Source organism: Phascolarctos cinereus, unplaced genomic scaffold (assembly GCF_003287225.1).
Source record: "Phascolarctos cinereus isolate Bilbo 61053 unplaced genomic scaffold, phaCin_HiC Scaffold_30;HRSCAF=533, whole genome shotgun sequence".
Taxonomy (NCBI): Eukaryota; Metazoa; Chordata; class Mammalia; order Diprotodontia; family Phascolarctidae; genus Phascolarctos; species Phascolarctos cinereus.
In genome coordinates, this window is record NW_027555636.1 from 62,397 (window position 1) to 89,437 (window position 27,041).

A 27,041-nucleotide genomic window follows, 5' to 3' on the forward strand; every position below is an offset into this window, starting at 1 on the left:
TGGAAGAAGCCGCCACGTTAACAAAATCACAGCTCCAGAAGAGCTGCCTGAAACCATGAAGGGAGATTTGAGAGCTGACTGCCATCATCATCATCATCTTCATCATCGTGTCCTTTCCTACCTCCATATCCAACTGGTCACTAAATCCTCTCAATCTCATATTGCTTCCTTCCTTTCTGGTACAGTCTCCCCAATCACTACCACTATAGAATAGTCCTGGTTAGAATTTCTGCATAATATTTTAACTCTCAGAACGTGTCTTTCTCCATTTGCCCGGATGCTCAATAGATCTGTGGCCCTGGAGAGCCTCATCACATTGGTTAGCGAGTTTTCTCATTCCTAAAATCCAGATATGGTAATAGCACCTAACTCACATGCTGGCTGTAAAGATGAAATGAGCTGCTGTATCGAAAAGGCTTTGCAAACCATTGCAAAAGCTACGATTTACATAGTTTTTACTATGTGCCAGGCACTGTGCTAAGCTCTTTACAAACATCTCATTTGAGCCTTCCATCAACCCTGGAAGGTAGGTGCCACTAGTATACCCATTTTACAGATGAGGAAACTGAGGCAAACACAGATTTGTTTTTTTTTTTTTAAGTGACTTGCCCATGATCACACAGCTAGGAAGTATCTGAGGGCAGATGGGAACTCAGATCTTTCTGACTCCAGGCCTGGTGCTCTATTCACTACTCCACCTCACTGTCCAACAAAGTGCCATATCAATGTTACCTATTAGGCTTTCTCACCCCCTCATTAGTGCTCTTCCTCTAAGATTACATTCCATTTACCTTCTCCTCTAGTCTTTCCCTCTCTCTCCTTCCCTCCCTTTCTCACCTTTTCCTTTCTCCCTCTCTCCTTCACTCCTCCCTCCCTCCCCTTCATTCTGTCTCCTCATCCTCCATTACCCACATATGTGTGGGTCTACACACACACACACACACACACACACACACAGAGCAGGGTATCCCAAAAGTATTGGTGCAGTTTTAAGGTTCCATACCTGAAATTCCCTGTGTGGATATATATGCATGTGTTTCAAAATATGTGTGTATGTATACATATATACATATACACATATGGATATACACATACACATTTCTTTACAAACATAGTCATTTCCTTGTCCTACCCATTAGACTGTCGGTTCCTTGACTTCAGGGACTGTCTTTGCCCTTCCCTGTAGCTCTGTGGCTTGTAGAATATGAAATGACTGAGGGACCAAAGCTTTGTCAAAGGTAGAGGAACAGATCTCTAACCTGTGGGTGGCTGGAGCCAAATGAAGCAGGTAGAGACAGAAGAGTCAGGAATCAAACAAAAGTTTATTTTCAGAGTGAGGAAAACAGGTTTGCAAATCAACGTCCTACTGAAGAGAGCTTGTGATTTGTGGCAGGGGGAGGGTTATTAAGCATGAAACCCACAAAAAGACAGGACCCAACACAATCATTCTTAGGTCTTGAGTAAGTTCCCACAGCAGGGTGACATGTACGGGTGTCTTTAGCACAACAGAGGAGTTCTTGGGTCCTGTGGGAACAGTCTCTAACTTTGCAGGGTCTTTGAGGCTTGTGAGCATTTAGCAGGGAACAGAACCAGGTCAGCGTGGCAGGAACAGAGTGCAGCACCTGCTTCAGTTCACTTAGTAATGACAAGTGCAGGGATTGTCCAGAGTGTCAGGATATAAGACTGACTGCTTTGTGCTGCAGTTTCTGATGAAACCTTCACAACACATTACATCCAACACACATAAGAGCCAGTATTTGATACAGTGTAAAGCACAGTGCTAATGCATAAACAAATTATTCTGTACTGAAAATCTTCCACCTCCTCCACCTCTGCCTCCACCAAGCGTCAAAAGTACACAGCTTTGGTGAGAGTGGACTCCATGACAGGCACCACTTTGACAGGATCCTCGTCCATGTAAAAGTCTGTGTGCACCACTCTGTTGTTCACCTACAAGATAAAGGCCCAAATTACACAAGGAAATGAATAAAATTCAATTCCACAATTAGATAGCTGAGCAGGGCTGTCTTTAGCCTCTTTTTGTATCTCCAAAGTTTAGTCAGATGTCTGGCATGTAGGAGGTGCTTAAGAAATGTTTCATGATTATTAAACAAGTATTTATTAGGCACTCAGGGTGCTCTAAGCCACATTCTAGGTGAGGAAGAAACAAAGACCAAGGAGTTAACTTTTTTAAGGCCACATACAATACCTACATCAATAAGCAATAAGTATATGCAAAATACAGACAAGGTAATGGGGAAGGGAGAGATTAAAGCAGAGTTCTCAGAACCCAGTAGATGAGGCAAAAACCTTTGTATAGGAAGTAACCCAGAGCTAAAATTAGTAGAAGAGCTAGAGATTCCAAGAGGCAGACGTGAGGAGAGAGTGAAATCCAGGCATTAGACAAAGACAGGGTCTGAGTCTGCAGAACCAGAGAGTAGGCCAGTTTCACTGAAATGCAGAGTTGGGGGTGGGGTGCAGACTGTAGAGGATTTTAAATGTCAAATAAAGCAATAGGGAATCATTGACACTTCTTGAGCAGGGGCCTGACATGGTAAAATCTGGGACATGTGAATGTCTGGGACAGGACAACTCTCTTCTAAAGTGCAACAGCAATGTACAGTATTCTTATAACAATGATGATGAAGAAGATATCTGTAATAAACTTGACACTGATTTCTCTTCATTCAGCCCAAAGAGCATGGGAGAGCTGAGTTGTTCCTACTTCCAGGCTGATCCATTCTCATTACTGGACCATAACTTAGAACTGATGGGATAGAGAGGGATGAGAGAGAGAAACAGAGAAAATGACTATTTAAATGAACACCTCAGCCCCTTGTTTGCTAACAACACTGATAGCAGCACAGTACTGCCCTAAGAGCTTACAATCTACTGAGGAAGGGCAACAACCATGAGAGAAGAGTTCAAAGAAAGAAGGAAGACATCATCTCAGGAGGAGAAAGACTGCAGGTAAGAGTGCAGGCACCCGGCCTACATGCACACACACATGCACAAATGCTGCCCAGGGAATTCCAGGCAATGTGCTGACAGGAAGAAATAGATGCTTCTTAACTAGTGGAGGAAAAATAGCAGAACATGGAGCATGAATCCATTTATTGATAACTCACTTGAGTAAAAAAATCCACAATATGCAACTTCTTGCCATGTTTCTGAAAGACTTCATCCATTGCTTGAATCATCACAGAACCATCTTCTGGGTGGCGTAAAGCAATGTGATCTACCAGTGGAGAAATGAGAATATTGTTTAAATTTTTGACTAAAGTGTTCTAAAAATGCACACACACACATGTGGAATCTAGAAAAACACTTACTAAGCAAGATATCCCTTTATTCGGTGCAACAGTAGGACATGTCTACATTTTGATTAAGCTGTCCAGTATTTACACTTGTGCTACTTCCCAAATCTGTTCCTTGGGCCCTTAACTCTACCAGTACACTAACTAGGCAGTCTAAATGCACAGCCCATAAAGAATCCATGGCAGATGAGGTCAGTAACTAATTTACAGTGGGCCATGAACCAGGAAAAGCCTCTGTCTGCCCAGCAAACTCATATGAAGGACACGAGATATTATCTGAAGCCAAGGCTATGTTTTCCCAGTGATGCTTTACTCAAGAACCTACAACTTTCAGTCTCCAATACACCGTGTAAAGTAGCTGGCCAGTCCCTAGAGCATTCTGCTCATAATCAGAAGGGAATCTACACGCAAAGAACGTTCCATACAACATTCTCAAGGATATGGTCAGTTTCCTTTGACCTAAAGACTTTAAGTAAGGGAACACTTACCATCTATCAAGATGCCAATTACACTTTGGACAGCTATAATTATTTGTTGGGCTTTACTGACAGGAAGCCCAAATATGCCTCTCTGCACTTTATACCTTATTCTATTGGTCCTAGTGAGGGTCTAGTAGACCAAGCACAGTATCTGAATTGCAGAGGTTCAAAGGACATCATAACCATCTACTCCCACCCATCTCTGAACAACAATCTACTCTACAATATGGTCAACAATTCAATGGTCATTGGGGCTTTGCTCCAACCAATTCCCAAACCAGTCTACTCTGCAAATGGCTCTAAATATGGGGAAATTTTCCCCATCATTAAACCTATACCTTCTCCTCTGCAGCTTTCACCCACTCTTCCTATTTCTCAACTTTAGGGCAAGCCAAATAAATGGCCTCACCCTTAAATCTGGTAGTCCTTCAGATACTTGACAACAGTTATCACCTCCCTCCTAATCTTCTCTTGTCCAAACCAAACATTCTCAAACAATCTCCAAAACACCATCCAACATCACCATTCTAGTCACCCTACTCCTACGTGTTCCAGTTTATATCTGTCTTTCCTAAAATAAAGCGGTTGTTGAATTGTTCTAGAACTATCTAGACCCTACTGGGGTTTTCTTGGCAAAGACAGTGGAGTGACTTTCCATTTCCTTCTCCAGCTCATCTTACAGATGAGGAAACTGAGGTAAACATGGTGGCATGACCTGCCCAGAGTCACATAGCTAAAAAGGTTCCGAGGCTACATTTGAACTCAGGAAGATGACTTGCCTGGCACTCTATCCATGGCACCAAGCAGCTGCTTTTTGAGGTATTCAACACTGAATACAATATTCCAGGGGTGGCCTCAGCCTGGCAGAGGACGGTGAGATGATCAGCCAATTTCTGAACATATTCTCTTAATGCATTTTCTACTACCACATCGCCCAATGCTGATTTATGTTTGGCCTCTAGCTCCTTAACAACCCCCAGATATTTTTCAAATGTATTGTTCTCTAGCCATCTCTCCCCTATATTTAAATTGAGCACTTGAATTAAGACTTAGTATTTATCCTCATTAAATTACATCTTACTACATTTTGACAAAAATTCTGGCCTGCTGAGAGCTTTCTAGATTATGATTCTGACATCCAAATTTCTAGCTCTCTCAGTTTGGTGACTTCTGAAAATTTTAGAATCATGCTATCTCTGCTTTCCTCTAAATAAGGGATTGAGATGTTAAACATAGAGCCAATGGGAGTCTGCCTAACTGCAAATGGCTGACCAGAAGGCCAAAACCCTGCTGGGTTGAACAAATTCTGCCTTAGGAAAAAATATTGTATGGAATTAGTCATTTTAGTTTTTGGTGATCTATGTTTACAGGGTGATGCACAAGAAGAGTTTTACCACAAATCTGAAACGTAAATAATCAGAACTGGATTTTGAACAGTCATTATCACTTTCATTCAATATGCCTTGACAACGCATAAATTCACTGCCTTACCTTCATGGGTAGGATAGAGGATAAAGTAATCACTGAATGTGGGAAGTCGCTTTTTCTCTGAATCATTCACTTCCATTGGTTCACCATCGGCTTGAACAACACCACCATCTCTTCGACCTGTTTTTGTGGGAGAAGATGTGAACAGCCAGTGAGATAAACAATTTTCCAGCAATCTGATGTTAATGCCAAATGAACCTATCATAAGTGAGCCCATGTCACTGCATATACACTGAAGGGAGTAGTTCACAGTCATGGGCCCCAATAGCTCCAGAAAAGCTAGGCAAGCCAGATCCCAGTCTAAGGAGCAAACAGCACACATACCAACAGTAACATTCCTCAGAATTGGTAGGCCAAGGATTAACAATTTCATCATGTCAGAGGCTAGTAGGATCACAGCATCATAAATTTATGGCTGGAAAGGACCTTAGAGATAATCCAGCCCACTCTCTCATTGTACAAATAAGAAAACCAAGCCCCAGAGAGGTTACATGACTTGCCCAAAGTCACTGAGAAAAAACAGTAGGAATAATATAAGTAAAGCATGTTGAAAAACTGAATTATCTACTTTAAAATGCCAGTTATTTCTAGGAGTATTTTAAGCAACAAAATGAGGATTCAAACCCAAATGCAATCTCTATTCAAATGCATTTCACTGGGCCCTGAGAAATGACAGAAACTTATCCCAAAATGAGTGAGGAAGAGAGGGCCACAGGGAAACACCCATAAAAAAGTAGAAGAGGGAATATCACAGTGGAAAAACCGCAAAACCTTGGATTTATAAATAATAAGATCTTGAATCTACTTGCTTAAAAGGACCTAAGATACTCTAACTTGTAGGATGCTAACATTATGGTTCCCTCTCCGGCTGGAAATATACAAAATTTGGCATCTTTATGGATGTCAACGGGCAGCTAATGAGTATTTCTTCTTGTAAGATAAGGAGAAGCAGTAGAGAAAGGAAATTCTTTCTGGGATGAAAATCAGAGTCAGGATTTCCTAAAGAGAAGAAGAAAATACTTACAGTGAAGCCTAAGAATTCCTGCCACTGCTGAGGTGTTCTTTTTCCTTCTTACTTACCTCCTCTACAAGCCTGGATTATAAAGATTTTTGGTTTCTTTTGAAGTGCTGGACAGTTTTTATTGTTGAACATTTCAAAGATGTCTGATAAGTTGATTCTTTCATCCAGTACTGTTTTTATAACCTTTTCCTCCATGGGCCATGAGAGTAACAAGGCAGCAGCTCACATCATCTTTTCTTTTATTTATTCCATCTCGAAACTCTCGTAATTTCTCCATTACCCCTGTGGCAAATAGCATTGCAAAACCGATTTATTCAAAGGGTGGACTTAGAACCATTTGTATTATCTACAGTAATTCTCAGAATTCCCTCATTTTAGAGGCAGCGAGGTGACGCAGTGAATAGAGTACTGGCCTTGGAATCAGGACAACGCGAGTTCAAATCCAGCCTGAGACACATAACACTCACTAACTGCGTGACTCTGGGCAAGTCACTTAACTCCAAATGCCTCACCAAAAAAAAAAAGAGGAAATCCCCATTTTACCCAGGTTGTGACATTAATTGCTTAGCTTCTAACATGAAATATTGACTGTTAAAAGGAAGTGAAGGTCTAAGATGGCATCATCATCATCACCTTTGTAGACAGTTTTGAAAAGAAACCTGGTCCTCAGGAAGACAGAAAGTTTAAGAAGGAAAAGTAAAACACTTCATTTTTATTACAACTGTGGGACTCTGGGATCATTTTATATGATTACATACAGCACCTCATGCAAATTTCATCTTGAATCTTCAAGTTACATGTGAGAAACCCAATCTCCAAATTCTGTAGACAAAGATAAAATTGAATGAATGAATGAATGAATGAATGAATGAATGAATGAATGAATGGACTAAAATCCAATACTAATCATTGTTGGGAGAGTGGGACCAGTGATGGCCCCCAGGGCAAGGGCATTGACATCCCTGGGCTGTTTTTCCCAGTCAGGAAGGGTATCAGCCAGGGTCATGGGCAACAAACAAGACAGAGACGACAGGAGGGGGGGACGCTGTAGGGGCCCGTCCACCTGGCCATAGATCTCAAATTTGTTTTCATTTAATAGTATTTGGTTTCAATTACGTGCAATGATAGGTTTGAACATTCACTTATGAGACTTTGAGTTCCAGTTTTTTGTTCCTTCCTGGACTCCTCCCGAATTGGTAGGCAATCTGATATAGCTTATACATGTGTAATCATATTAAACATATCTGCATACTGGTCATGTTGTGGAAGAAGAATAAGAACAAAAGGGGAAAAGCACGAGAAAGAAAACACAGAAAAAAGAAAATAGTATGCTTTCATCTGCATTCAAACTCCAGTTTTCTGTGCATGTGGATAGCATTTTCCAAAATAAACCTTTTGGAATTGTCGTAGATTCCTGCATTGCTGACAAGAGCTAAGTCTATCATAGTTGATCATCACATAATGTGGCTGCTACTGTGTACAATATTCTCCTGTTTCTGCTCACTTCACTCAGCATCGGTTCTTGTAAGTCTTTCCAGGTGTTTCTGAAATCAGCCTGCTCATCATTTCTGTTTTTTCCTTGGTTTCTTTGCTTTTGGCTTGGCGATGGGGTTAAGTGACTTGTCCAGGGTCACACAGCTAGTAAGTGTCAAGCGCCTGAGGCTGGATTTGAACTGAAGTCGTCCTGACTCCAGGGCTGGTGCTCTATCCACTAGGCCACCTAGTGGCCCCCTGGCTCATCATTTCTGATAGCACAACAGTATTCCACTACATAAACATAACACAACTTGTTCAGCCATTTCCCCAACTGATGGGCATCCCCTCAGTTTCCAATTCTTCACCACCACAAAAAGAGCTGCTATAAATATTTGTCTACATGTGGGTCATTTCCATTTTTTTATGAGCTCTTTGGAATACAGACCTAGTAGTGGCATTGCTGGATCAATGAGTATGCACAGTTTTGCAGCCTTTTGGGTATAATTCCAAATTGCTCTCCAGAATGGTTGGATCGGTTCACAACTCCACCAACAAAGCATAAGAGTTCTAATTTTCCCACATCTTCTCCAACATTTATCATTTTCCTTTTCCGTCATATTATCCAATCTGATATATGGGAGATGGTAACTCACAATTGTTTTAATTTGCATTTCTCTAATCAATAGTGATTTAGAGCATTTTTTCATAGGAGTACAGATAGCTTCAATTTCTTTATCTGAAAACTGCCTGTTCATCTTCCTTGACCATTTGTGAATTGGGCAATGACTTGTACTGAATCTCAAATCCTACTCAGCTCTGCAAAACACATAGAATCAAAGCAACTAATGGAGCATTCACGCTCTTGAAACATAAAAAGGCTTTCCTTTACAGGAGAAGAATTCATGAATTCCCTGACACTTGTCCCTTGAGAGAAGTACCAAGATTCTTTTATCAGGGTTTAGAAAGGAATAAAACCTTGCTGCTCAGATGATGACCTCATGAGAAAGAAAGCAGGCTATGAAAGTCAGTTACCAATGTTGTTCTCTCAACGTTTACCTTTTCATCAGGATCGATGCAAGATGTACATTCAAACTTGCACGCTTTAAGCCAGTTTCTCATTCTCTTCATATCCTGCTCAGCCCCTGGTCTGCCTGTCTTCACACACATCACAAAAGCCTTACGAGTTTGTTCCATGTTATAGCGTTCCTGTTTGTAAGTAAAATTAATAAGCACAATGTATTCCCATGTATCAGAAAATATAACACCCTAGACATATTGGCCCATATACTGCCTGCGAACCTCCTGGGGTCCGGGATGGGGTTTACCTCAGAGCTCAAAGCTGACCATCTCTCTTTGGGGGAGGGGTGTGTGTGCATGTGTTTATAAATAGATTTCTTTCATCTATAAGTTCCTGACAATCTCCATTTCAGAGTAGTTCTAACAATACAAATCACTCCTTCTGAAATACTTAGAACCAGCAAAGTAGGGCTATTGTAACAAAACTGGCAGCATGGTGTCACTACCACATACAAAACACCACCAGTTAAAATCATACCACTCTGAGGTAAGGCAGGGCTTGGGTTTGAGTTTATCTGGGGAACAGGTAGCCCTGTGAGGGAACAGGAATGAGAGCAGCATGGATTCCCCAGGGGCTGGAGCCTTCTCATCCTTTCTACAAGTCAGGAACTTCAACAGATTTCAGTGGATTACACATAGACTACAAAGTCCCCCAAATCTCCCCAACCCAGAGCTATGGCCCCAAGAATTCCAATGAGAACATGACACTTAAGTCCCCGGACAGGTGTGGCCCTATTCTTTCCTGCTCCCAGGAGTTAGTCCAGAGGCTCCCACCACCAAAAGGAAGAGATGCAGAAACAGCTGGAGGGGCACAAGACAGCAATCTGGCATTCCTTGACGTTTTATCTTTGGGAGCTGAGTGGGGAGCAGGAGAGACCCTTCCTCCCATAAAGCACCAGCAAGCCCCTCAGCCCTGTGCTAAGAGGACAAATATGGCCCAACTGGTTAGGTCTTAGGGGCTGGGTGTTGGTTGCCCTACCATAAAGTAGCTGGTTTAGCACCACCTCTTGGATTCTTGGGGGCAGGGAGCCATTTTTACTGCCTCTAAGATGATCTGGGTGACTGACACTGAGGAGGACACACTCTTTAGAGATACCATGCCTCGGATCCACCAGTGTCTTCCATTTTGTTCCCTAAGTTTTCCCTCAGCCTCTTTCTGCAATGCAGCAGGGATTCCCCAATCCTTCCCCTTTCCTAGGAGCTCTGGTGGGATGTGGGTGCCTTGCTTCCACATGGGGGAGATAACAAAGTAGTAATGAGGGGACAAAGAAGGTAAAGGTAGAAATGAGGGTGGTTCTAGGAAAACAGAAAGACAACAGGATTTGGATTCAACAGAACTGGGTTTAGCTCTGGGGTCTAGCACTTCCTAACTGCGTCCTTGATCAAATCAGGTAACTTCTCAACCTGTTTTCTCAGCTATAAAAGGGGTACAGGAATGTTGACATCTAATACTTATATAGCATTGTAAGATTTGCACAGTACTTAAAGAGGCCATCTTATTTGATCATTGCAAAAACTCAGAAAGGTAGGTGTTATTATCATCATTTTACACGTGAAAGGCCTGAGGCATAGACAGATTTGAATGCCCAAGGGTCATGTAGCTAAGCAAGTGTTTGAGAATGGATTTGAACTCTGGTCTTCCTTGGGTCTTCAGGTCCAGCATTCTGTCCTAGCCACCACCTAGCTGCCTGCAGGAGGAATGGGAATACTAACTGTTCTTCTCTTTCCCAGTTTAAGTAGCTAATGAGATAAATGGATTGAACAAGCATTTATTAAGTCCTTACTCTACATTAGGCACTGTGCTGGACACTGTACATACAAAGACCAAAACATCACAGTCTTTGCCACCCATGGAGTTTATGTTATACTGGGAGAGCTCCAACCACTGGGGTGAAGGGGGTGGCCTTAGGTACAAGGTGGCAGCTAAGCTGAGTTTTGAATGAAATCCAGGGATTCCTTGAGGTGCAGGTGAAGAGAGAGAGTACTCCAGGAATGGGAGACAGTCTGGTGGAATTCTGCTGATTCTGTAGAATATCTAGCAGGGAATTGACTTAACTAGAGAATGTATGAAGGGGTGGGACATGAAATCAGTTTGAAGAGTTAGATCGGAGGCAGATTTCAAATGGTATCTCAAAGGGAATAAACAAAGAATAGTGGAGTTTTTTGAACAAGGGAGTGAAACAACATACAAATCTCCCTTTTTACACCTACAGGAAGGAGCCAGTTGCCTGAATGAGAAGCCATGCGCTCGTTAGTTACATTATCAAGGCTTAGATAAAAAGTTACCATTTTAGGGCCATCATTTTCATACTGTCTCTTCAAAGTCGTTGTCAAAACGCTCAGTATTTTCAGGGAAAATGGACCACCAAAAAAGAACAAAGAATAGGGTTATTTATTTATTGCTTTCCCACATCTTCTTTCTCTATCTCTCACCACATTTCCTTAACTCCATTCCCTCCAATGTTCTCCTACAATCATTAATCCTCCTCTGTCCTCTAACCTCTTCCTATCTGTGGGTTCCTTCCCTATAGTCTATAAATAGGCCCCACCTTCCACAGATCTCCACCTTCCCTGCTAGCTATTGTGCTCTCATTCTCTCTCTCTCTCTCTCTCTCTCTCTCTCTCTCTCTCTCTCTCTCTCTTCCTTTTTTTTCAGCCACACAGTTGTCTTCAATCATCCTCTCTACTTTCTCTCCTCTCTCACTAACTCTTCAACCCCTTGTAATCTGGCTTTGGGCCTCATCATTCAACAAAAACTGTTCTCTACAGATTTGCCAGTGACCTCTTCATTGCCAAATAGGATGGCATTTTCTCAATCCTCACCTTTTTTATCTCTCTGCAATATCTGATGCTGGAATTGCGAAGAATCCATCCACACCAACGTAGTATGTCCAACATGATGTTTTGTAATACTGGAGAAAAGGAAAAAGTATTTATATAGTGCCTACTGTATGCTAGGCACTTTTTACAAATATTACTCCTCGATCCTCTCAAAAAACGCAGGAAGGGAGCTGCTATTTTATCCCCATCTTTCAGTTGACAAAATTGAGGTAAAACAGGTTAAATAACTTCCCCAGGGTCACACAACTAGTAAGTGTCTCAAGCTGGATTTGAACTCCAGGCTCAGGCTCTATCTACTGTGTCACTAGCTGCCTGTCTTGGTTCTCCTCTCTCTGGCTGCTCTTTCTCAGCATCCTTTGCTTCACCATCATCATATTCATGTTTCCTTAAAGTTGGGATACCCCAAGGCTCTGTCCTGGAGAGCTTCTCTGCTCTCCCTCTGCAATTGGTAGACTGGCCCAGCTACTATTCTTCATTTGGTACTTCATTAGCCTCTATGGATTTAATCATGGGACTGGTGCAGATGACTCCCAGACCTACATATATGGCCCTGGCCTCTCTCCTCACCTCCAGTCCCATATCACCAATTGCTTCTGAACTGGACATACCACAGACATCTCCTAAGAGGCTACTATGTGCCAGGCAGGGGAAGCTCTGAGGATACAAAGAAAGGTAGGTAAAAGACAATCCCTGCCTTCAAGGAGCTCTCATCTAATACAGGAGGCAACATGCAAACAGCTGGGAACAAATCAGGCTACATTAAAGCTCTGATCAAAGAGAAAGCACTAGGATTAAGGGGGATAGGCAGGGGCTTCTTGTAGAAGAGGAGACTTGAGCTGACACTTAAAGGAAGCCAGGAGGTAGAGATGAGGAGGGAGAACTGGAGGTTGGAAACACAATCCAGCTGGGCTCACCCATAACTGTCTGTGCTGCCATGACACATACTGATTACAGTTCCTCAAGATGGGAAATGTTTCTTGTTACAGAGTCTACAGGGATCACCCCCTCCCTAGAAAAGTGGGTGGGGGGAAATTAAAGGCATAAATCAGGAGGGAAAAGGGAAAATAAGGTTCCTGTCATAAGGTTTTCTACTCCTCTGTAGTCCTAGTTTGATTTAGCGTTAAAGCTCTGAGCCTAATGTTCACTTGACTCTTTTCTCATATGCCCACCAGGCACTTAGCCTACAGCAGCTAAAAAGCTCTCTACTACAATCCTAACCTGAGTAAGAATCTCCTTCCACAATATCCCTCATATAAGGCTAGTCTCCCACTGAAGATACTGCCCCCCACACACACATACTGCCCCCCCAAGTGAGGGGAAGCCTCATTGAGGACATTCATGACACTTCTGGACAGCTCTAATTGCTAGGAAATTTCCCCTTACATCAAGCCTAACTTTTCCTTTTGGGACCCCCCCCCCCCCGATAGTCTTGTTTGCCCCCCGGGACCAAGCAGAATAAGGATTGGCTCCTCTCCCACAAGTATTCTGATGAAGTTGAGTTTACTAAGTCTACTTATACTGCTGCATCTCCAACCTGAGAAAGTCAGCTGTGGAAAGGGCATGTTTGGAATTAAAAGATCTGAATTCAAGTGGCATGCTGGGAAATATGAACCAGCTTGGGGAGGTGGTATAGAGTGGGTGGGATGATTATACCCTGCACTCCTATATAACTTCTATATAATCAGAATTACTAATATGTTCTCCATCACTTTCTTAACTCTAGACAACCAACAAACCATAAATGAAGTCCCCATTTGAATTGTAAACATTTGTACTGATAACGTAAGAAATCCCCACCAAGGGAGCAGGCTCTGCTACTTAGCATTATTGACCCTGGGCTAGTGACTTGAACCCTGAGATGCTCAGGGGTCAAATGGAAATGACAATATTTGTATCATCGGGGTTGCTGTGAGAAAAGCCCTTTGTAAATGAGGAAGTGCTTTGAACACGACAGCTGCTGAATGAGGGCACAAAGCTCCTCTGACTTCTTTCATCAAGCTGGGACTCCAGGATCCCACAGTCCTGAGGGCTAATGACAGGTCCCTGAAACAGTCTCCCTTAGACCCTGCAACCCTGACTGACCATGCCCAGACAATTCAGCAGCATGTGCTTAAACAAGACGTTTCTGCCCAGACCTGTTGATAACTCCAAAAGGGAAACCCCTTCAAAAACAGAGTCCACCAACACTAATCTGAGTTTTGAGACACAATCCTCTTCCACAATCTGGCACCTTTCCAGCTCCATATCCTGGCTCTGGGGTTGGACCCTGCATCACACACTCACTGGGCCATTCTCTGCAAACCCTGCTACACTCTACCACCTCCATGCTTTTGTTCATGCTGTTACCTAAACCTGAGACATCTTCCCACCTGCTCCTCTTCTACTCGGTTTCTATCTTTTGAAGCCCAACCCAAATGCTTACCCAAGTGGTGGCATGGTACATTGTCTAGACTATTGGACTTGGAGTCAGGACCAACTCACTTAATCCCACCAGTAGAAGTTATTAGCTGGATGATCACAAAGTCCCTTCCCCTGAGACTCAGTTTCTTCCCATAGAAAATGAAGACAATAACCCCTTTAGCACGTCCTACTCTACTACAGCCATTCTAGCCTGCTTGGCCTTTATATGTGATTCCATCTCCTCTCTGGGTCTTTGCACAGGCTTTCTCCCCAGGCCTATGGAGCCCTTCTACTTAACAGAATCCCTGCCTTGCTTAGCTGACCAAAGTGAATCTCATTTATTGCTCTGTAAGTGAGGGAGGAGGGGAAAATCCCCTGAATAACACCACCCCTCCCTATCCTGATCTCCCAGTTGCCAGTGTCACCTCAGAAATGACTCTGTATATATTGTTATTTAATTTTCTGTGTATATGTTGTTTTCCCTAGAACGTAAACTCCTAGAAAGCAAGAGCTAAATTGGTTTTAGCTTTGTATCCCCAGCACCTAGCATATAGTAAGTGCATACTGAATGAATGAAGCAAGCTGGCAGGGACCACTTATTTTGTCAAAGTCCTTCCTTATGGTCAGCAAGCAGGAAGCCCTTCCCTAGTGCCAAGCCCTGTGCTAAGCACCCAAGACATAAAGGAAGGCAAAAACAGAATCCCTGCCTGCTCTCAACAAGCTCCCATTCTAACAGGGGACACAACATACAAACAACAATATGCAGTGCTGGAATTCATATTACATGCCAAATACATGTAATATATGCCACACACTTGACCTGTCTCACCAGCATTGTAAATATTGTTGGAGATCTTTCATGCTAATGATCTCAAAAGATTAGGGATAAACTCCAAGGATCAGATAGATTATAAAGTCCTTCGGGTATCTAGCACCCTGCCTAGCATGTAGCTCAACAAAAGGAATCTCACTAAATACCTGTTGGTTTGGAATGGAAAGGGGGGGGGGATGTCCCCTGAATAATCTCTTATAGAGTTATCAAAATGAATCTTCAATCTATTGATGTTTTGGGGCCCAGCACTTGGGAGTCATGGTATTCTAAAAAGGGCCCTGGTTTAGAAGTCAGAAGGCCCCATTTATTAGCTAAGTGACCTTGGACAAGTCTAGTACTCTGTATAATAAATAGCAGTTTCCCATTCTGGCTTCCTGTTTATCTCCTGGTTATTTCAAGTCCTCATCTTTTCAACTGAAGCTCCAAACGCCCATCTGGGCCCCTGATCTTTTTAAACTCTCTCCATCTTTTCTACGTGGGTGACAGGTGGGGGGCAGCAAGGTGATGGGGGACATGTAAAGCTCTAGCATCCAGCACTGCATCTGACTCTCACTACCTGTGCAAATTACGTTGCTTGGTAGCTCACTAGCCGGGTGACCAAACATAGGGAAGTCACCCTCTAAGCCTCGGTTTGTTCCTCTGTAAAACGGAGCTAAGAATACCTGGAGCAGTAGCTTAGCTTACCAGGGGTCTCGTGGGACACACCCATGAGATGATCTGAAGAGCTTGGGACGGTCAAACTGATGATTCTTCAGGGGGTGGGGAGTGGAGGTGGGAGTAGGAGGGCTTCGGCGCGAGATAAACCCAGAGATGAACCCAGAGGGCGGGAACCGCCCCCGCCCCCCCTTAGGAGAGCCCCGAGCTTGCACCCCACCTTACCCCACTCGGCTACCAGGTCGTTCCGGCGCATCCGCTGGAACACCCGGACCAAGACCCTGGGGGTCCCGGACACGACGTAGCGCTTGAGCAGCAGATCGGCCAGAGCCGAGGTCGTGGGGGCCGTGTCCAGGTCCTCCATCGGGATCCTAGGCTTCTTCCCGGAGCTCCTCAGGTAAAACTTGAACTCTTCCAGCTCGGGTGGGCTCAGGCGGTCCAGCGTGCTCACCACCCGGGCTCTGAGCGCCTCCATGGCCGCGGAGGGAGCGCCGGGGGCTGTGGGGGAAGGCTGCGGGGCGGGGAGGGGACACAGCCCGAGCTAGGGGGCGGCGAAGGCGAAAGTGAAAACAGATGTCCGCAGACTCGGGAACGGCGCTCGCTAGCCCCACCAAGACCCGGGCGTGGCGGTCCGGGGGCGGGGAGGAGGAGCGCGCCCGCGCGGACCCCGCCCCGGGATGGGGATGGGCTGCTAGGAGTCCTTTTCCTTCTGGCCTCTGCTTTCCTGGGAGGGTCTAGCCTTGTCCTGCGCCTGCTTCCCATGCGGGTCTGGCTCTCTGTCTGTCTCTGTCTGTGTCTCTGTCTCCATCTCTCTCCCTCCCCTCCCTTCTCTCCTCCTTCTCTTTCTCCTCTTTTCTCCCCATCCTCTCCTCTCTCCCTCTTCCACTCCTGTCTCCTCCATTCTTCTCTCCCTTTCCTGTCCTCCTCTCCCCCCTTCTTCATCTTTCCATCCCTTTTCTTTCCCTACCTCCTCTCTCCCCTCCACTCTCCTCCTCTAAACCCACCCCGCTGTCTCTCATTCTAAAGTCCGGTGTTTCTAACCCTTTATTGCACTGAGGGTTTGAGACAAAGCTGCAGAATGAATCTCTGTCACTGAGCGGGCCGTTCAGTAATTCCCCGATGCCTCAGAATATCCCAATTTTACCCACTCTTCAAATCCTAACTACTCACTTGCCGTGATTTTTCTCAGCTTGCTTTACCCTTGTGGTCACAGAGCATTTTGAAAAACAAATTTTTACTGACATCTTCAGCATCTTACATCATCAGAGTTGTCCCAAACAACCATCTCTCTGAAACGCCTCCCATTTTTTAATTGGAAAAGAAATTGCATTTTGGAAGAACTCACAACACAAGGTGACAATTCCAAAATCAATGATGTGGCAGAGGAAATGAACAAATATCATGAAGTGAGGCAGAAAACAGGGAACTGGTGCTCACCAGCATCATCAAGGGGTGCTCTGTGCAAAGGAGATCCAGACTTATGAGATGACATCTCAGATCCCTTACCCTCTGGGATGGTCACTTTCAGGAATTTGGAAAGGATCCTAGGTTTGAATTCTCAGTTCAAAAGAATGCCTATGGGCTGGTAAGTGGCACAGAAGATGGAGCTCCAGCCTTGGTGTCAGAAGCACCTGAGTTCAAATTTGGCCTCAGACACTTCACACTTCCTAGCTATGTGATCCTGGGCAAGTCACTTAATCCCATTGTCTAGCCAAAAAAAGAAAAAAATGCCTGAAGGGACAGCTACTCAGCCCAGTGGATGTAAGCACCTGCCTTCCAGTCAAGAGGACCTCAGTTCAAATCAGACCTGAGACACTTACTGGCTATGTGACCCTGGGTAAGTCACTTAACCTCGATTGCTTTCTGTTCTCCCCCCCTAAAAAAAAAACCTGTTTGACCCAGGGCAAGTCATTTAATCTCTTTGGGTTTCGTCTACAAAATTGGTTTAAAAAAATGTGAGGGTAGGACTATTCTGTGATCCCTAATAACCATCCCATGGCTCATAGAATAGAGTCTAAACTCCCCAATCTGGCTTTGAAGGCCTTCTATAATACGGGTCCTCCCTACCTGTTCAACCTCATCTTTCATCAATCTGAGTCAGATCCTTTTTCTGTGGACAGTTAGCAAGTGATTGCCTGTTGTTCCTGCCTGCACCATTCAATGAGGTCCCCACCTAGGTTCTTGAGTTTCTATTCTAGTGGGATATAGGCTGTGGAAGGTTCTACCCACTCAGAAAGGCCCTGAGTATGGGCAGGGAGATGGGGCTGTAAGATGCCGATTTGATGAGGACAGGATTAAGTTTGCAGAGGCTCATATGCAGGTTGGCTGCCAGGTGATGGACTTTCTGGCCACAATACCTCCCAAAAACCTTCCAAGGGGGCTGTGATCTGTGAGAGAAGAGGGATTATAAAGTGGGAGGGAATTACAGACCCTTGAAATAATGGCTTACGGAGCACTTTCCTCACTATAACCCTCTGATGCCGGTAGTGGGGGGTTATTATCCACTTTTTGTGATCTCCTTGAGGGAGCCAGGGGAGCACCTGGGAAAGATCATCAGCTCTGGAATCAGAGGATTCGTGTTTAAATCTAAGCTATGTCATATGTTACCTTGGAGGCCTTGGACCAGGGGTGGGGAACCTGCAGTCTTACGGTCACATGTGGCCTTCTAGGGCCTTAAGTGTGGCCATTTGACTGAATCCAAACTTTACAGAACAAATCACTTAATTAAAAGGATTTTATTTTTAAAAAAGTTGCTCTGTAAAATTTGGATTCAGTCAAAAGGCCACACTTAAGGGCCTAGAAGGCCACATGTGACCATAAGGCTGCAGGCTCCTGACCCATGCCTAGGGCAAAGTTACTTGAACTTCCTTATCCTCAGTTTCCCCATCTGTAAAATGAATGGGCTGGACTATAGTACCTTTTAACACGAAATCTATGGTCCCAGAAACAGTACTCTACTCACGGTTTCCTGACTGCATAGACATGGCCCTTTCCCTTTTTAACCAGCCCCCTCTCCCTTAGGGCATTTGGGAGGGCAAAACCAGATGTTTAAAAAACTCTCTTTGCATAACATCAAGTTCTGACTGGTATTAATGGGTCCCCAAGTAGCCCCTCATCCTTGCACTGCCCATCCCATTAGCCCTCCACATTCCATGGATAGAAGCAGCTGAATGAGAAATTAAGGTTATGTTTCATATTCCTAGATGTCTTAATAACAGACTATCCCTTGAGATTACCCTTCCTTCATCCAAATATTGGTGTGCTTCCAAACATAACGTTCCTTCCAATTATAGCCATGTTCTTCATGAATTGTCTTCCTACACAACATACAACAACGTACAATGCTGTCAGAAATAGAAACAGTTAAATTAAATTAGCAATTAACTCTGAGCTGGAGGGTGAAGAAGGATACACTGGGACACCCAGCTAACCTCAGTTTGGAAAACAGAAAGCGAGCAGAATCATGTAGTTGAGAAGGAGTCTAATTCTGGCTAGAGCCTGGATTATTAGGGGGAAGGAAAAACATGGCAAGATGGGTGGTAGCAGCTCAGCCCTTTACCTGCTGCTTGACTCCAAGATCCAGAGTGAACTCTCCAAAGAGGCAAAATATTGCTGATGCATCTGCTAATCATTTCTCCTTTCCTTTCCCTAGAAGCCTTCTCCCCCTAGTGACAGCCCTCTCTTCTGACTGATGAGATCCTGGCCTTGACCACCAGGCCATTCCCAATCCCATTCCTTGTTCTCCACAATTTTCTCCCTTCCAGCCCCTTGGTATGGATTGTCTCTCCTCTTCCCCACCCCCATTAGAATGGAAGCTCTTTGAAGGTAGGGATTGTCTTCAATTTTTTTTTTTGCTTCTACTAATATCCTGGACACTTATCACAGTGCCTGGCACACAGTAAGTACTAAATAAGTGTTTTGTCTATCTATCCACCTGGCCACATGCCCTTACCAATAGAGGGATCTTCTATAACAACAAGGCTGTATTACCAATCCACAATGGGCTCAGAATTGAGGAGCATAGGAACAGGAATGGAGGTTATTACAAAAGAAATGCATCCATTTTCCTGCCCTCAAGAAGTTTAACATCTCCTCAGGGAAACCAGGCACAAAGGTGGAACAGGTGATCTGAGACAATGAGCATGATTAAGGGCTAAAATGATTTGTACAGGAGGAATATGAGAAGGAAGAGATACCTGGGTTGGGTTGGAAGGAGTTGGCTGAAGGAGCGGGCCACTGAAGGCTGGCCTGGTGCTGGATAGCTGGGGTGGGGAGTGGAGACTGAGTCTAAGCTTAGAGGGGGCAGAGTGTGAGGATGAGACCAGTCTGGCTGGAAGGAGAGGTTCCCAATGAGAACGGGAGTAAATCAGATGAAATGTGCTAGGCAGAGTGAGACCAGATTTCAGACTATAGAATACAATTGTAGAATTATAGAATCTTAGAGATGGAAGGGACTTTTCAGATCACCTAGTCCAGTCTCTTCTCTTTATAAACAGAGAGTTATTTTAACAAGGACAAGTGGCCAGAAAGTTGGGATAGAGCCCAGAACCCTAAGCCCTGACCAATGTGCTTTCCTCTTAATGCCTTAAATGTGATGTAATAGAAAGAGCACTGGATTTAGAGTCAAGACCTGAGTACAAATCCTGGCTTTGTTGCTCACTGGTCGTGTGATTTTGGTCAAGTTATTCTTTCAGAGCCGTGGTTTTATCTTATGTAAAGGGGATAGGGGGAGTTGGACTGAACTCTCTCTGGTTCAGAACCTCTGATCCTTGGGCTGCAAACTCCCTTGAGGGGTATGACATAACAGGGGTACTTTCCAAAGGTCGAACACAGGGCCAGTGACTGGAAGGCAGACCAGGACGTAAGGCCATTGGGATCATCCAGGTGCACCATGGGAAGGGGCCACACTACAGTGAGATCTGGGGGAATATCTTCAATCACATCCTCCCTTAAAACTGGTAAAGTGCATTACTTCCGTTACCTTCCTTTGACTCTGACAACCCTATGCTATAAGTACTATAGCTGTTACTGTTTCCATTTTACAGATGATCTAGGAGATAGGAGTCAAATTCAGGCCTTCCTCCTGACTTCGTGTCCATCACTCTTTCTAACCATATGGCACCATACTCTTTAAGGAAAGGAAAGGATTGATGTGAGAAATGAGAGACAGGAGTTAATGACTGATCAAATGAGACAGAAAATATAGAAAAGCCAAGGATGGCTGAGGATTTGAGTGTAGGTGACTGGAAGGTAGAAATAGGCACAGTGAAAGGCAAACTGTTTTCCAACAAGGTTGGTTTGGGGCAGTAGAGGGGCCCAGGGCAGACAGCTCCAGGCTTGGAATGAGAAAGACCTGAGTGACCTCAGCTGTTGATGATTCTTAAAAGGGATCATTCTTGCACTGCCTACCTAAGAGGTTCTTTTCAGGATCAGATGAGATAATGGAAGCCTTTTTTAAGCTGGGTTGCCCTAGGTGATGAACTCCTTGAAACTTAGGGTGTATTCATGTCCAGAGGTGAATCTTCTGGGATGGAGAGGATTAGGGCACACATACTGAGGGCAGCCTGTGCAAGCATCCTAAATCTCTAAGTAGGAAAAAAATGCTACAGATGTGGGTAAGGAATATGAGAGAGAGAAGAGAATCAATGACAGAAACAACCCACCAGCCCTTTCCTATGTGACTGAATAAGTAGATATTAAAAGACCTGTGTTATCATTATTATAATGAGGATGTGTCATCTCCAAACATCCACAACCTGTCCGGGAATTTATTTATCAGGAACTTTACTCCTGTTTCATCTACCTAACGAAGCCTATTTCATACAAAGGCCTGGCATTGATGATAGCAGCCAAGGGAGAAGGTTCTGCTGTCAGAAGCTCCTTATGAGCCAGCACTGTGTTGAGCAGTCAAGGAAGGTAACTAACACAGTGCCCTAGGAGAGGCAGAGCTTGGAGGGATAATTTGAGATTCCCATTAACTCCTCTTGGTCAGGCTGCTCTGGAGTATCATGGTCAGCTCTGGGAGGCACATTTCAGAAAGGAAATTGATAAACTGGAGTGTGCAGGAAGGCAATGAGGATGGTGAAGAGAGTTTCAAGTTCAGGCCATAGGAACTTTGGGATCAGGAATGCTTCGGGAGACATTGGGCATGGTCAGGGAGAAGGCACATCTAAAAAGCTGTCAAGGGGCCAGGCGATTCCTATGTTTAGGGTTGGCCCCTGGGGGAAGAATTAGGTGCAAAGGGTGCAATTGCAAAAAGGGAATTTGAGACTTCACAGAAGTCTATTTTCTGGCTTTTCACATTGAGCTCTGCTCCTGGAGCACAGCGGGCACTGTCCCAAGCTTCTAGTGCTGGGAACCTGGGGCCTGGTCACTGGCTTTGTGCTCTGGGGCCTCAGGTGCAGGTGGTTTGCTTGCTGCACTGGGTTGTAGGCTGGGTTCTGGGGCTGCAGGCCTGACAGCTGGCCTGCTGTGCCACTGGCCTGCTGAGCCAGGAACAAGGGGCCTTGCTTGCTGATCTCTGCTGTGGCTCAGAGCCTCCTGCTGGCTCCCAGACACTGGGTGTGCTGGGCTGCACTTCCCTTTTACCCAAGTGAGACAGAGCTTTCCTGAAATCCTTCTAAATTAGCTTCAGCTGGAAAACTGTTTGACTCCATCCTTTTGTGGGTTCTGTCCCTCCAGAATCTTTTGGGGTTTGATTTAACATTGTTTCCTAGGGAAACTGGGAAGAGCTCCAGCAGCTTCCTGACTTCTCTCACATCTCAGCTCCACCTGATACTACTTTTCTACATAAATGCTGTATTTCCTAGTAGAATGTAAGCTCCCAGAGGGGAGAATTATTTTTTCTGTTTTCTATCTGCTAAGTTGCATGCTTAACAAATTATTACTAAATTGGTCTTAAAACTTAATAGACAATTAGGTCTATTACAGATGCAACTTTTTTCCAAATCCATCTTGTCACAGGCTAATGGCCAAGCCTGATTTTTTTTCAGTATCTACCTGTTCCATGAAAATCGTGGTTAGGTTTTATTCCCTCAAGACTGAGTCTGAAGTATGAACGAAGAGAGAGCTGACCTTTTCTGCCTACACTTCAGATAAAGCCCCTTGATACCAAGTCAAGTCTGCTTTTAGAGCAGACATCCTGGGGCCTAAGTACTTTTAAACACATTTTTTTTGATAACTGTATTTTGAAAGAATTGGTTTCCTTTGTAATCCTACATGTTTTGTTTCATGCATTTAAAAAACATGATTCTGAGGAGGAGCCCATGGGTCTCAGCAGCCGACCTAAGAGATCTGTGACACCAATAAAGGTGAAGTCACTGGGTCCCAACCCAATAGATCTCTCCCAAGCCACCCTTCCCCCAACTCTTTCACTATTTCTTTCCCTTATCTTTTTGGCCACAGGACTCCACAAGCTACCTCTGGAATGACCTGAACCCTTCTGAACCTTGCTCCTATTTCTTGGCAGAAACTCTTAATTCCTTCCCAATTTCCCCCATGCTCTAGCCATGTCTTGTCCTGCTTTGCAATTGGTCTTCTTCTTTCCTGGGGCTAATCAATCCATTTTTGAACAGTGTCACTAAACCTCTGACTCAGTGTAAAATTAACATCCCCAAATTTCACATTCCAGATAATAGTGCAGCGGGGTAGATGTGCACAGCAAATGAGTATAATAACATTACATTCCCTCCCTGGCAAGAGAGGTTGTGGGGAGGGGGAAGTGTTACATGCTGAGGGTGTGCAGAGGCCATCAGATACTGGGACAGTCTCCAACGGCAGCCAAGGGCTGGGGGAGATGACAGTGATGGCTAATCTTGGACCAGCGCTGGGAGGAGGGAGAGAGATGTTAAATTTGTCAACCAGATTTCTTCTGAGACTCAAGTGCTGCTCAACTGAAAAGAATTTAAAAAGGCTCCAGGTAGGAGCACAGGGCTAGGGAGAAGGCAGAAGAGATTAAGAACAAGCAGGCTCCCTACCCAGCTCCACACTCCCTCTCCTCTGTTAAATGTGTCTGATGACACTTGTACTACCACCGCCCAAAGCTGTTTCAAGAGTCATGTTGCAGGAGATATCATAGAAAGCCTGCTCCAGAATCACAAAGCCCCACGTAATTGTTGTTACTCTATTAAAACTATTATAAGTTATTAAAATATATAATTCTTAAAACTATTGTTATTATTTAGATTGTAAAGTTTTCCAGAAGGATGTGAGCAACATAGGGGCAGCTAGGTGGCACAGTTGATACAGCACTGGCCTTGGAGTCAGGAAGACCTGAGTTCAAATCCAGCCTCAGACATTCTAGCTGTGTGACCTTGGAAGTCACTTAAGCCCACTGCCTCACAAAAAGCATAAAACAAAAAGAATGTGAGCAAATGGAGGGCAGGCCTGTTTGCCTCTGTATCCCCAGTGCTGCACAAAGTAGGCACATACCAGTATGGTTGTTTCCATACCTCATATCAAGCTCTGAAGGTAAGCATGGGATGGGAAGTTTATGGAAATTCAGCTAAGTCCTACCATGCTGGCTACTCATGTACCCAGGAATTGACCATATAACTTCTGCCTGAGAAGCAGCCTAGCCAGCTTTGGAGAGGCTCCTCCCTCAAGGATTTCCAGTCACAGTAACTCATGAAGCTGTCTAGCAAAGGAGGGATGGAGATCTGCATTGGTGGAAGAAGCCGCCACGTTAACAAAATCACAGCTCCAGAAGAGCTGCCTGAAACCATGAAGGGAGATTTGAGAGCTGACTGCCATCATCATCATCATCTTCATCATCGTGTCCTTTCCTACCTCCATATCCAACTGGTCACTAAATCCTCTCAATCTCATATTGCTTCCTTCCTTTCTGGTACAGTCTCCCCAATCACTACCACTATAGAATAGTCCTGGTTAGAATTTCTGCATAATATTTTAACTCTCAGAACGTGTCTTTCTCCATTTGCCCGGATGCTCAATAGATCTGTGGCCCTGGAGAGCCTCATCACATTGGTTAGCGAGTTTTCTCATTCCTAAAATCCAGATATGGTAATAGCACCTAACTCACATGCTGGCTGTAAAGATGAAATGAGCTGCTGTATCGAAAAGGCTTTGCAAACCATTGCAAAAGCTACGATTTACATAGTTTTTACTATGTGCCAGGCACTGTGCTAAGCTCTTTACAAACATCTCATTTGAGCCTTCCATCAACCCTGGAAGGTAGGTGCCACTAGTATACCCATTTTACAGATGAGGAAACTGAGGCAAACACAGATTTGTTTTTTTTTTTTTAAGTGACTTGCCCATGATCACACAGCTAGGAAGTATCTGAGGGCAGATGGGAACTCAGATCTTTCTGACTCCAGGCCTGGTGCTCTATTCACTACTCCACCTCACTGTCCAACAAAGTGCCATATCAATGTTACCTATTAGGCTTTCTCACCCCCTCATTAGTGCTCTTCCTCTAAGATTACATTCCATTTACCTTCTCCTCTAGTCTTTCCTCTCTCTCCTTCCCTCCCTTTCTCTTTTCCTTTCTCCCTCTCTCCTTCACTCCTCCCTCCCTCCCCTTCATTCTGTCTCCTCATTCTCCATTACCCAAATATGTGTGGGTCTACACACACACACGCACACACACACACACACAGCAGGGTATCCCAAAAGTATTGGTGCAGTTTTAAGGTTCCATACCTGAAATTCCCTGTGTGGATATATATGCATGTGTTTCAAAATATGTGTGTATGTATACATATATACATATACACATATGGATATACACATACACATTTCTTTACAAACATAGTCATTTCCTTGTCCTACCCATTAGACTGTCGGTTCCTTGACTTCAGGGACTGTCTTTGCCCTTCCCTGTAGCTCTGTGGCTTGTAGAATATGAAATGACTGAGGGACCAAAGCTTTGTCAAAGGTAGAGGAACAGATCTCTAACCTGTGGGTGGCTGGAGCCAAATGAAGCAGGTAGAGACAGAAGAGTCAGGAATCAAACAAAAGTTTATTTTCAGAGTGAGGAAAACAGGTTTGCAAATCAACGTCCTACTGAAGAGAGCTTGTGATTTGTGGCAGGGGGAGGGTTATTAAGCATGAAACCCACAAAAAGACAGGACCCAACACAATCATTCTTAGGTCTTGAGTAAACGGTTCCCACAGCAGGGTGACATGTACGGGTGTCTTTAGCACAACAGAGGAGTTCTTGGGTCCTGTGGGAACAGTCTCTAACTTTGCAGGGTCTTTGAGGCTTGTGAGCATTTAGCAGGGAAGAACCAGGTCAGCGTGGCAGGAACAGAGTGCAGCACCTTCAGTTCACTTAGTAATGACAAGTGCAGGGATTGTCCAGAGTGTCAGGATATAAGACTGACTGCTTTGTGCTGCAGTTTCTGATGAAACCTTCACAACACATTACATCCAACACATAAGAGCCAGTATTTGATACAGTGTAAAGCACAGTGCTAATGCATAAACAAATTATTCTGTACTGAAAATCTTCCACCTCCTCCACCTCTGCCTCCACCAAGCGTCAAAAGTACACAGCTTTGGTGAGAGTGGACTCCATGACAGGCACCACTTTGACAGGATCCTCGTCCATGTAAAAGTCTGTGTGCACCACTCTGTTGTTCACCTACAAGATAAAGGCCCAAATTACACAAGGAAATGAATAAAATTCAATTCCACAATTAGATAGCTGAGCAGGGCTGTCTTTAGCCTCTTTTTGTATCTCCAAAGTTTAGTTAGATGTCTGGCATGTAGGAGGTGCTTAAGAAATGTTTCATGATTATTAAACAAGTATTTATTAGGCACTCAGGGTGCTCTAAGCCACATTCTAGGTGAGGAAGAAACAAAGACCAAGGAGTTAACTTTTTAAGGCCACATACAATACCTACATCAATAAGCAATAAGTATATGCAAAATACAGACAAGGTAATGGGGAAGGGAGAGATTAAAGCAGAGTTCTCAGAACCCAGTAGATGAGGCAAAAACCTTTGTATAGGAAGTAACCCAGAGCTAAAATTAGTAGAAGAGCTAGAGATTCCAAGAGGCAGACGTGAGGAGAGAGTGAAATCCAGGCATTAGACAAAGACAGGGTCTGAGTCTGCAGAACCAGAGAGTAGGCCAGTTTCACTGAAATGCAGAGTTGGGGGTGGGGTGCAGACTGTAGAGGATTTTAAATGTCAAATAAAGCAATAGGGAATCATTGAACACTTCTTGAGCAGGGGCCTGACATGGTAAATCTGGGACATGTGAATGTCTGGGACAGGACAACTCTCTTGTAAAGTGCAACAGCAATGTACATTCTTATAACAATGATGATGAAGAAGATATCTGTAATAAACTTGACACTGATTTCTCTTCATTCAGCCCAAAGAGCATGGGAGCTGAGTTGTTCCTACTTCCAGGCTGATCCATTCTCATTACTGGACCATAACTTAGAACTGATGGGATAGAGAGGGATGAGAGAGAGAAACAGAGAA

General features: G+C 44.2%; 1 protein-coding gene across 1 annotated transcript; it reads right to left on the reverse strand.

Moving 5' to 3' along the window:
• Nucleotides 1-1,617: 1,617 nt before the first annotated feature.
• On the reverse strand, nucleotides 1,618-16,236 carry LOC110203935 (caspase-14-like). Its single transcript, XM_078150562.1, is given in 10 exon segments — nucleotides 1,618-1,950; nucleotides 3,129-3,238; nucleotides 5,288-5,404; nucleotides 6,365-6,486; nucleotides 6,488-6,587; nucleotides 7,064-7,127; nucleotides 8,838-8,987; nucleotides 11,145-11,196; nucleotides 13,821-13,824; nucleotides 15,811-16,236. Coding segments are annotated over 10 exon segments (1,071 nt in total). The 5' UTR covers nucleotides 16,061-16,236; the 3' UTR covers nucleotides 1,618-1,848.
• Nucleotides 16,237-27,041: the final 10,805 nt, after the last annotated feature.